The following is a 12,649-nucleotide window of genomic DNA, read 5'->3' as shown; positions in this document are numbered from 1 at the left end:
TAATAATACTAATAATTTATATCATATTAATTTGATTAACCAATTTGTCTTTAAAAATATGTGATAATTCTTTAAATAATTTAAATCACGTCATATTTTAATTTATTTACACAATTTACACTCTAAACACGCTCGTGGAATGTTAATTTGTGCGAAGCTCAAGAACTAGATGTTAAAAAAGAGAATCTAAAGCAGCACACGCGCATTGTGCAAAAATTGCACAAAACAAACAAATTTAACACAGCGAAGAATGAGTTTTGCAAGTGCGAGACACAATTGAACGAATTTTGTGTGTGAGGATCATCACGTAGTTCACATTAGACTAGATTTTATTATTATTTGTTAATTTGCAATTAAATTATTAACAAATAACGATAAAATTAGCAAAAAAGTAAAATTTTATCAATTTTATTAGAAAAAATATTAAAAAATTATTTTAACGTTCAATGTTGAATGTTGAATGTTGAATGTTAAATCGAGCAAGTACGCAATGTGTAATCGTGTAATATTTGCAAAACGTTAAAACATTACATTAACGCCTTATATTACATGCATAATGAGCGCAGGCGACGCTAGAAACATTTTAATTACGCGAAATTCGGAGCGAAAAATTGCACACACACCGTATCTCGTCAAATAGATACATTTAATTATGTTACAATTAAAATTAAATCTTATTCTTTTGTTTAAATAAGAATATAAACATTGTGCGTGTCTAAAATTAAATTTTACGCACTCGAAATAAAAAAATAAAAATGCATGCTTGGTTAACTTACAAAATAATTGTACAAATCAAATATATGCTCCAATTTTTTAATTACTCCGATTGCGCAATATTAAGTCATTTCTACAAACATTGCGCTGCAATTACTATTACTATTTTTATTCTACGCACATATCATACATTTTTTTTTGTTAATTTTGGTTAATTCTCCATTCATTTAAAGCAAAATGAGCGGAAAACGAAATTAAAATGCTTTAAAATTTGCCATAAATTTTCGGTGTCGCAATTAGCATGCAAATTGATAAATAACAAGGCACAAAGCAGATTAAATTAATTTTTGTCAACGCTTTAATCAGAGAGAAAAAAAATTAGATAAATAAATAAATTTTTAGGCGTGGAAATAATTCGGCGTGATTATGCACATAATTAAATAATTACCGAACGAACGCAAGCATAAAGTAAACGCATAAAGTATCAAGTATTAACCTATCAGGATTAATGCGAATTATTCGCATTCACAAATAAATTTATGCATTGTTAAACGTTTATTCAGTTGACAATGACCAAAAAATAACAACCATTGATGCAAATATTCAAATAATGAAGTTATTATTTGCATTTATTGAATTGATTGGTAATTGTGTTGACAATCAGAGCGCAAAACAAATTGTGAGTTAGATTATGGACGGTAATGAGGCTGCAAAGTAGCAGTTGGAATAAGAAGTCAATTACGTCCGAATGTCCAGCACAAATTGTCGTTTGTGAGACTTGAGAACTTGAATTTTACTTTTTCTCAAGTCACTCACTCAAATCCACTTATTTACGCAGCCGAGTTGGTTGCCAAGTGAAGAAAATGAAGTAATATGCATAAATTACTGATAGATTTTAATTTTTAATTAACTTTTACTATATTTAACGTCAATATAATGTATTTATATTTATTTTTATTTGAATTTTTTTTGTTTAAAGTTAAAAAAATGAAAGAAAAATTATTTTTGTCGAATGAAATGAATTGTGCACATGTTAGGTGAAACTTAATATTTAATATTATTAACAAAGAGACGTGATTTACGCGTACGTGAACAACGCACAAAATAATTGCAAGCGATCACAACTTTACGGCTTGTCTGCTCGATGATGAATGAATCACTGTAGAACCGACTGCAACAAATTAACAAAACATACGCATTCATATAACATACAATTATTTTGTTGTTTCATGGTTTTCCGTATTTCCGGCATCTTTTGACATCTTTAGACGTCTTAACAACAGAATCAAGGATTACAACATTTATTATAAAATTTCTATTTTTAAAAATTTCAAATTATTGTGTTTCAAATCAATTGTCAATGTAAACTGATGCAATATCAGGGTGACAATGAATTCAGACATGAAACCATAATTAAAATAATTGTGTGCAATGATCTATGAATAATCACAGGCTTAAAAATATTAATTTAATCGATTAGTCACCAAAAATAGCAAAAATAGCAAAAATTAAAATTAGAGATAATTTATAAATCAGGTCAATGTGGAAAATATTTTGCAATGTTTGTTTTTGGTTTTAGTTTTATGAGAATAAGAAAAAAAGTAGGTCTGAAATGGGTCTAAGTTCAAAGTTATGAACTCAAAACGGTTATGAATGGATAGAGAACAAGGTGGAGGTTGGCTGTGGACGATTTGCCACCTTACACTTTGCTTACACTTGAATACACACGATGATTTGGCGTCAAGGAGGCGAAAACTCATTGAATCGATTCGATGCAATTAACGGATGAAAATGAATGATTCTGAACTGGTTCATGATGACATTGGACTAAAAAATAGCAAAAATAGAAAAAAAATATTAAAAGAAGCAAAAAAGAAGAAAAACTAGATAAAAATGTGAAAAATTTACTAATTTTCACTAAATACAAACAAAAATTAAAGTTTTATGGTAAAAAATAGAAGAAAATTAACTTAAATAAGCAAAAAATAAGATAAATTAAATAAAAAAGTGAATAATTTATTAATTTTCACAAAAAACAAACAAAAATAAATATTTTATAGTTTGTGGGGATATTAGAGTAAAAGAACAATGAAAAAAATAGAAAAACTTGAATAAAACAAAGAAAAAAGAAGAAAAATTAAATAAAAACCTGAAAAAATGAATAATTTTCATTAAATACCAATGAAACTTAATATTTTATGGTAAAAAAATAAAGAAAATAATTAAAATAAGCAAAAAATAAGAAAAATTAAATAAAAAGTGAAAATTTTCATTATTTTCACAAAAAACAAACAAAAATCAATATTTTATAGTTTGTGGGAATATTAGAGCAAAAAAACAACTTCAGTGTGAAAAAATGGAAAAAAACAAACGAAAAAGAAGAAAAATTAAATAAAAAAGTGAAATTTTCACTAAATTTAAAAAAAAATAATGAAATTTAATGATTCAAAAAGGCATTCGACTGAAAAATAAAAAAAAAGTGAAAAATCTCGAAAAGAAAAATAAATAAAGAAAAAAGTGAATAATTCAATAATTTTCACTAAATACAAACAAAACACAAAATTTTAACCTTGCTGGTACCAAGTTGATTGACTTTATAAATTAGAAAAATTCATAGAAAATTAAAACAAAAATTCACCTGCACGTGATAATACTGTGTGTTATACTATACTATCTCTCGTCCGCGAGACTCTTCCGTCGACGACGACCTCGACGCGGCCCGGCGAGGCTGAAGCGCCGGGATATAAAACCGCCGTCGACGGGCTCCGGACCAACAAACGCACGCCGCACCACCGCCGCAGAAGTTACCACACTCTTCTTTCTGTTTGGTTACCACCGTCTGCCGCTCCGTCTGCGCACTCAGTACATCGTCGGTGCTCACAGCTACAACACACACACACGAACAACAATTAAGACTACTTAAGTCAATTACATCTACTTTTGTACATTGGGAAGCAGTGTGATCCAGTGCCCGAGTTCGCAGTGAACGCAAAAGGAATTATTTCAACATCAGTAAAACATCTCACCTCCTTGCAACATGAAATTTGTAAGTTTAAATTCACGAGTCAATCTTTATCGTATAGCGAAAGTTTTTCATCTGCGGTTTGGTAATTATTACTTATTTTTGGTATTGACAATGAAAAAACCACACGGAAATAGAAATTAGACATATTAAATTATTGAGTATAGGCAACCAACATTACAATTATTTTATGACTTCTAATTTTATGAAGAAATTAGATTTAACTACTTAATTAGTTATTGGTTATTGGTTATTTACCTTCTGGCGAGATTTTCTTTTCCTTTTCACAACTCGTCACTATTGAAACATTTGAATCTACATCAAAGAAAGTAAAATTAAATTATTTTTTACTGCACGTAATAAACATCATAATAATTTATCTAATTCAGGAAATACTTTACTTTATAGATATTTTTTACTTAAAATATTTTACTTCCGGCTTTGTTGAGATTTGCTTATTTAATCTTCAATTGTTGATGCTTAAGGAACATCCTGTATGTTTTTGTACACTGTAAAAGTGTAAATACTTAGGAGACTTGGTGGACATAACTAACGTCGTTAAAATATCAGTCACACATGCGTCGGCGACGAAGTGCATCCACGCTCTGGTGCACTAATTGACATACACGCACGTTTCGAGCGCATTTGCTTTCACTCGCTATCTCTGTGAAGTCTAAGCTAATACTACACCTGCAAAAGTTATCTCAAGCTCAACAAGTTAAAAACACTTGACGTATTAGCTATGCAACCCAAAATACACAAATTTTATGTTTGGTTACATTAAACTTGTGAAATTTTTACTATAGGCAACTTTTTATACACTCTTGCATAAGTGTTCATGGTTTATTAGTGGAGTTCAAATGCAAATCGATTACTTTATACTTGATACTCGATACTCTTACATTGTACGTTTTTTGCTGTGTGCATTTCGCACTTCACACGCGTTTTAAGCTTTAACAGAGTGCGAGAGTGATCTTTAACAAATCGACGCGCGTCTGAATAAAGAATGGAAGGAAATCGAGCGCGTGAAATGTGTGCGAAAAGCGTCCGAGCGCCGATTGAGAGTTTATGGTTTTATTCAATCGACGGATAATTGAATTAAACGAGCGCGAACGCACAAAAACGAGCCGAGAACTCCGACGGCGGGAAATTGGGAAATTGAGTACGAAATTACTTCACCGAAACTTTACTTTACGACTATAAAATTCAGCTTTTTAGCAAATCACTGATTTATATGTTCACCAACAATAGAGTCAATCAAGTGAATTTGTTGTTAATAAATATTTATATTTACATTTGCGTAATTTAATATTTAGAATGTGCTTGCAATCAGAATATCGAATAGTGTGGAGTTGTGGAGATTGCACTATTGCTTTTTTTTCGGTAGTTTAACACGCATGACGGCTTCCGTTTCGAGGATACCGAATCACGCAAGACTTCTTGCTTCATACGCACATGATGTGGGCATGTGACATTGCCACAATTGCCGCGATTGCCACAATTATAGGACGAATAACGCATAATGTGATGCAATTCAATGTCGGACGAAATACAAAACTAAATAGGTTTACATTTTTACATAGGCAACCAACATCACATTGCATTGCATTTAATTGTAATGTTGGTTGCGAAAACTTTTACTTTTTTCTTCGTAAATTAGAACTTTGAATTGTTCCGGATTTAATTTGACAGGAAGCACGTTTTATAATAGTTTAAACAAATTATTATACACAAAGGAATTACATGGCATAACATAATTGTAGTTTTTAACTAATAAGTAGTCTTTTTTTTTGACATGTAATGACTTGAAATGAAAGAAATGAATCATTGGTGATGGTTGGTTAAGATTCTTTAGCAGACGCTATATTGGATGGCTTTCATCGGCCATCTGCCATGTAAGTTGTTTCAAACTGGCACGAGACAATCAACAATCAAGCATTTTATTAAAATGTAAATTTCACTTAATTTTTTTTTTTTATAAATTTAATTTAATTTCAAGTTATTATGATTTTTTGATTTTATTTTTTGATAATTTATGAGAACAATTCGTCATTTCTTCATTTTATTGCTAAAGTTTGAGTTACATCATTGCCTCATCTTTCTCTCTAAAAGTTTTAACAAGCAAACTTTTATTTTTTTGCTTTGCGAAAGAATTTTTACTTTTTAACCTTGTAAAACGTTGAAATTGTTGTTAGTTTTGATTGTATGTGATTATATTTTTAATTTTCATATGCAAGTTTTCTTTTTGTTGCATTTTACATTGTTGAAACATTGACCAACACAGTGCAATGATTGGAAAATCATTACAACACATATCGATTCGCTGAAATTGCACAAAAGCGAGAATTTAATTGAGGATTGAATTGAAAATTGCAACATTAAACATTTTCAATGCATATATTACACCTACTGAGCACAATTTTATTATTTTTTAACACAAAACTCTTAAAAGTAAGAGTATAATACGTGAAATTCAAATTCCACAGGAAAAACGTAATTAATCACAGAGTAAAACTCGTAAAATCTTAACGACTTCCATATTACGTTTAACTTTAATATAGGCAACCCAAAATACATTTTAGACATTTACATCACAGATTATGTGATGATGATGATAGAAAAAGCCTTCAAACATCAATTACCCACCAGATCAATTCACATAAACACGTAAATCAACATTTCGAGTGAATCACGATTTGTTTTCAGCGATTTATCGCAAAAGTTCAACAACAATTGATTTATGCGCGGAATTACACCGAAATTTATGATTTTTTGCAATCATTTCTCGTGTTGAAGGCAAAATTGCTTCATTTGCATCACAAAAAACAAACCAAAACCACTAAACACAAATATATCCCCAACACCATGTAAAATATAAACAAAAATTAATATTTCCACATAAATACAAATAATGTGTAACAAAATGTCCATTTTGGCAATAATTGAAACAAAAACTCATAATTTTTGTGTGTGCAGCTCAACCTTGACCATTTCGTGTAAAATAACGAAACTTAACTCGCGACGTGAACTGTTAACACCACTTTTAATGTAATACTCGTACTTGTAGCCGTGTAGTAACGTCTTACGTAACTCATCGGAATGCAAAAGTATAACACTAACATACTGACATTCATTTTTTTAACATAGGCAACCCAACATTCATTAATACACAAATATAGTTAGGCAACTTTATGTACAGTATCAACACAATTAGTGTCGATCTTCTAAATTTTTTCGTAAAAGTTTATTTTGTGTTGTGGGTTGTCTCGAGAATCTGTCGACTTGACTTAAGTCTGTCTCGCGCCGATATTCCGAGGATACGTAATAAGCTAGCCATGTGTGAGTAAATTATTCGAATAATCAGACCGTGACAATACTCGGATAATACTCTTTCGGCCTCCTGCACACACGCGGTACTTACCGATCGATTGCGCATGCGGACCTAAGTTAACTTTAAGTTGTACTCAACACATCGATATTCGAATTTACTCAATTGCATACGCGTGCATGTTGCCAAATAGATTATTTGCTTATTTATCGCTTTCAAAAACTCATTTTACACTATTTTCGTAGTCAGAGAATTCCGTTGAAGTTTTCAGGTGATTTTTGAGTGAATAGGACGACTAATAAATACGTTACCTTACCGGTTGACAGCCGAAGCGAAATCTATCTACATCTATTCGCCACGTTCGCGGCAATAATTGTGAAATATGCGCTCGACGTTGAAATTTAATTAGGTTGGCGTTCCGTAGGCACGGCTATTTCCTAGTGTGGATTTATTGAGTGCCCCGGTCGCAGTTTACTGCATCCGCAGAATGTGTGTGAGTGGGAGACACTCCTGAAAAATCACCACCGCACGAAATCGTAAATGAGATGCACACGATTCGTGTGTTGCCTAGTGTTAGATAATACGTAAACTGTGTGGTTAAGTATAGCGCGAAATGCGGTGAAAGTATTCACTCGGAGATTCGTTTATGTTCGTTGTTTTACGATGTGTGTTGTTTTGTTACAGTTGGTTGTGATCTTCTTCGCGTTGGTGGCGTTCGCGCATGCGCAGTTCGGCGGATTTGGATTTGATTCGTCATCGTTTGACGGCGGATTCGGGGGACAGTTGACTAATGCGCGTGACCCACGCGCTAATACCGGACCTGTTGTCTTCCCCCCAGCGCCACCAGATAGCGGTGAGACCAGCGGCGTTGTTGTTGGTGCCTCTGGATACGGATTCGTTCCCCCACAAAGTCCAAGTAAGATATACGCGTAGTAATATAACCTCTAAAATAAGTGTGACTATTTTGTATATAAATATTTTTGGTATGTAGGCAACTTTACTACCAGATATATTTATATGCTGTGTTTATGAGTGTGATTGTTTACGTTGACTTATTTGCAGATTCAAGGGTTTAAGTCGAAGCTAACCTATAACGAGAACAAATGATTAGTTTAATAATTAACGTTAATTTAAGTCTGGATGTATGAAAAACAAAAGAAAAAATGAGAAAATGGCTTGAAATGACAAATTCTCATTGGTTCTGTATGTTTCTGTATGTGTCTTGAATGTGTTACATATTGTGTTTAGTTAGTCAAAGATGTGATGTGTTGACATTTTGAAAGTGTATTGTACATATTAACTCTCGCTATCTGAATGAAGTAATTTATTGTTTACTGTGAAATGGTGTTTGATTTATTTTCACTACACATATGAGTTTTTATCATTCACATTCATGTCTCAAACAAAACCTATGTTGTTAAGCTGGTTGCCTATTAGTGTTTACTTGGTTGCCTATCAAAAGTAGTTATGATTACCACTGGAAATGTTAGTTTCGCGCACTTCAAATATCAAAAGATGACCGTAATGCCTGATATTAGAGGGAATTGCTTGATGCCCGCTACAAATAGCGCCGCATTAGCTTCGGCGATAACCAAACGCGCTCGTTACGTTAACGCCTTAGGCGGCGCGCGGCGGCAGATGAGGGTCTCCAAAGTGATCTGCTCTGATGTGCGCCGCTTTTGTCCGAAGGCGGTCAAGTGAGCATCGTCGCGGAAGATCACAGAAATGGAAGTCGGTTAGTCGCGGGTCTTTGTTGAATTAGCACAATGTTACACTATTACATTTCTATTCCACAATCGCAAAACTATTTTATTAACTAAATATTTATTCAAAAAACATAGAAAATTAAAATAAAACAAAATAAAACAAAATAAAATTTAGTTTAATAGTTTTTGATGAATGATAGGCAACTTTACTAACCTCTTTGAGGTTATGATGTCTATAGACGCAAACAAATGTAAATATTGGTCCTTTGCCAATTTGGTTGCCTACCCTGATCAATTAATAAAGTTGTTCTTGTGATCTTCGGTGTGTTGTGCGCTTGATCAATATGCTCGCCCTGCAATTTCCATGTTTTGCATAATATCTCCCCTCGCAATGCCCTGAAGGTGAGCTCCTCAAAGATGGCCAACGATAATGATTGTCCAAAGTGTTCTCTACACATATTTCCTTGTTTACATGTACAGGGTCCTCCAGAAATAAATATATCCTCATAAAATCAAATTTTTAAAATTTTTCATTCAAAAATAAAACTTTCCTTCTTCAAAGAACCTAAAATCTAACCCCACAAATATTAACAATGGATTTAAGGGTGTTGAGAATGTGGCAAGGCGACGAAAGGACCTTTACTCCGTTTGGTCCCTTGTGACGCCCGAAAGATTCCTCGTCTTTGCACATCCAGGATCCGCTTATTAGCGAATCTCATCTCCCACGCACTTCCTTGGACAACCAAGGATCTCACCCTTCGCCAAACTCACGCCGCGTTTGATATTTGCATCTCGGGGCATCTCTCCCGAACCGAGGATTAATCAAACTGACCGCGAACTTTCATTATGCACGCGTCGATTATCACACGACAACAGCGTCTGCGAGATTAATTTAATCGAATCATAATTCGCTCTGCCGTGCGCAAAGGGTCACGGGCGTAACTAATAAGTAACTAAACTAGTTGGAAGCTTTGTCAAACAACAAAGATCTGTATACACACGAACGAAAACTTATCTAAAACAACACGCATATTGATTAGTTACATATAACCTACAAAAAGGACCGCTAGATGTCACTACTTTTCCAATTTCTTTATTTTAAATTTAATTAATGTTAATTTGAACTTTCTGGTGCCATTTTAAGTTACTTTCTATTATAAACAACACATGTATTGATTATTAATACATAACCTATAAAAATGACCGTTAGATGTCACTACTTTTTCCATTTAATTGATTAAAAACTTAATAAAAATGTTTTTGTTATAGTTCCTGGTGCCATTTTAAGTTTTTTTCTATTATAAACAACACACATATTGATTACTAGCTTTAACCCTTGGCTTCGCTCGCGAATATCTAAAATAATGAAGTTGCTTCCGTACGCGTCTGTAGTCACAGAAGAAGTAACAATGAAGTAGAATGGCGGGAAGTTTAAAATGGCTGAAAGTATAGTCTATGGAAGTATAGTGTACAGTCTCCATAGTGTAGTCAATTGGATTTGATGTTGACGTAGCTGTTGGTAATACAGTGTGATAATACAGTGTGATAGTACTATAGTACTTAGGTTTGAGTTTCATTGCTGGAATGCTAGATGGCGTTAAAGTAGTCAAATAGCCAGATGCAGAGGTATTATTGGCTAAACAATTTCTTTATTTTATTTAAAAAATCATTTTTTTTATTAAATAAAAAGTTGCCTATAACCATTCGGGGACCACTAAGAATATGTGTACAAATTTTCATGATGATCTGTTAAGTAGTATTTGCGTGAAAGTGTAACAAACATCAGAACTTTCGCGTTTATAATATTAGTAGGGATTAATACAAAACCTACAAAAATCACCACTAGATGTCACTACTTTTTCCATTTAATTGATTAAAAACTCAATAAAAATGTTTTTTAACTTCCTGGTGTCATTTTAAGTTTCTTTCTGCTATAAAGCTATTATAAACACATTAATATTAGTTACAATTAATCAAAATGTCCTTCCGCAGTGTTCGCTTCCTTTTTACGTTGCGTGTGTGTGCTTGGTTGCGTGTTAACTCAAGATTAATTAACCTCAAATAAATCTATATCGAATGCACTTTTTCTTAGCTTTTTATCGATTGCATGACAGGTGTGTTATTGGCATTGAGACTGTGTGCATGTTTTTTTTTTCATTTAAGTGATGAATTGATCGTTGGCAATGAAAACAAAAGTGAAGTTTGCATCTCGGACAGATTAGCACACAATCAACGCCGGCGTGTGCAAGGTCGTATCGAATTATTAATTAATCGTAAACTAATTGATTGCAAGTTACCTGTCAGTACAATACTATCTAAAACTATACTTTGGGAACATGTTGAGTCATTCTGGGAATATTAATTTGTCTAAAAAGTTTGATTTTGACGATAGGCAACCAAAAATACTTTTTTGTCGATATTAAAGAAATCTGTAATATATTATTGAATTATTCATAAGTAAAACAATGAATACATTACTGTTAAGTATTAATATTAAGTATTAATAATTTCTCTTGGTTCTTTAGTTGTTTATTGATTAATAATAATTAATTCAATTATTCACGTGTGCAGCCACTGTAATATTTCCGTGAATGTTTTATTTTAACTGTATTTTAAACAAATGCAGTAAGAAATTAATAATTCTCGAACAATTTGTGGTTTAAATTGACACAAATTTATTCATGCCACAATCTGCCTACGATAAGAGCGCGAAATTAAGGTTCTCGTTCACTTCGGAGTCGTTTAACGCTTGACAACGCTTTGATGCATAACAACTTGATTGCGTGCATAAATTTTCGATATTCGTAATCACCTAGGAGCGGATTAATGAAGTCCACAAGTGATAAATGCGTTTGCACAAGATTATTTCATATTAGGCAACCAATTATACAACAAAACAAAACATATGTTCATAACCAAACAAACAAACAAAATAAATAAAAATATCGTTAAATTGTTGTACACTATACATGAATTTTTAATGAAATATTAAACGATATCATGTCGCATAGCAGGAATGTTTATCGACACATGTTACGCTTTGACGAGCACGACAAGCTGTGCAAAATGGAGTGTGATATTATCGCTGGCTGCATGTTTTGTCTCGCCATACAATCCCTTTTAATTTAAACATAATTTACACATAACTCACTTCTTGCTGCTAATTTTACGCCATCTTTTTTCTCTCTGTTGCAGTTTCGCGATATCATTACTTCTTCTAAGTCATTGACAAGTGATCAACTCAACAATACATCAAATGAACAAATCAACAAGTAAATAAATCAACTTTCATCATGAACTAACAAAAAAAATTAATATAGGCAACCAAATGAGTATTTTAAAGCGTATTTGGTTGCCTATGTATAAGAAAAGAATGTATAAAACAAATTGCATGTAAATAATTACTAACAATAATGAATTGCATTGTAAATAGTTCATTCAACTGTGTTTAAACAAAATGTTACCATGAGTTACCATGAAAATCAAAGAAAAGTAATGTAAGCATGTAATTTATTAGTCACACGTATATTTTTCTACAGTTTCTTCCTCTGTACATTGTTACATTAATATTTATTTGATTAATTAAATGCTATTACTATTAGTTATAGAATTTAAACGCAATGTAAGTAAGTGTAGCAGAGAAAGTGAAGAATTTATAGAATAAATAAATAAAATTTAATGTAAAAAATAATATATACAACCAGTGCTTCATTTTAAGCTGTAAATTTGGTTGCCTGCATTTAAAACCTACAAAATCATCTCTAAAACTAAATAAAAATTAAATTAAATTAATATAGGCAACCAATATTGCTTTCTGTGATTTTTATAAAGTAAATTTGGTTGCCTACATTCAAAAACTTCCAAAAGTAACATTAAAAT

The 12,649-nt window shown here is 32.2% G+C and overlaps 1 protein-coding gene across 2 annotated transcripts; it reads left to right on the top strand.

Moving 5' to 3' along the window:
* The first annotated feature begins 3,488 nt into the window (after positions 1 to 3,488).
* LOC135801246 (uncharacterized) lies at positions 3,489 to 12,081 on the top strand. 2 transcript variants are annotated; one of them, XM_065314660.1, is made up of 3 exons: positions 3,489 to 3,760; positions 7,749 to 7,980; positions 11,966 to 12,081. In XM_065314660.1, the coding sequence occupies exons 1-3, from the start codon at positions 3,752 to 3,754 to the stop codon at positions 11,989 to 11,991; spliced, it is 267 nt and encodes an 88-aa protein (XP_065170732.1). In that variant the 5' UTR covers positions 3,489 to 3,751; the 3' UTR covers positions 11,992 to 12,081. The 2 variants fall into 2 exon arrangements, with proteins under 2 accessions (XP_065170732.1, XP_065170733.1); XM_065314661.1 differs by lacking the exon at positions 11,966 to 12,081 and adding an exon at positions 8,127 to 8,406 and having other exon boundaries at positions 3,492 to 3,760.
* Positions 12,082 to 12,649: the final 568 nt, after the last annotated feature.

The sequence above is a fragment of the Atheta coriaria genome, unplaced genomic scaffold (genome assembly GCF_025399875.1).
Source record: "Atheta coriaria isolate IRGN ID8LTWV9N9 unplaced genomic scaffold, Caltech_Dcor_3.1 hic_scaffold_10_pilon, whole genome shotgun sequence".
Taxonomy (NCBI): Eukaryota; Metazoa; Arthropoda; class Insecta; order Coleoptera; family Staphylinidae; genus Dalotia; species Dalotia coriaria.
Note: the sequence above shows the minus strand (reverse complement) of the source record. Positions and strands in the feature narration are given on the sequence as shown.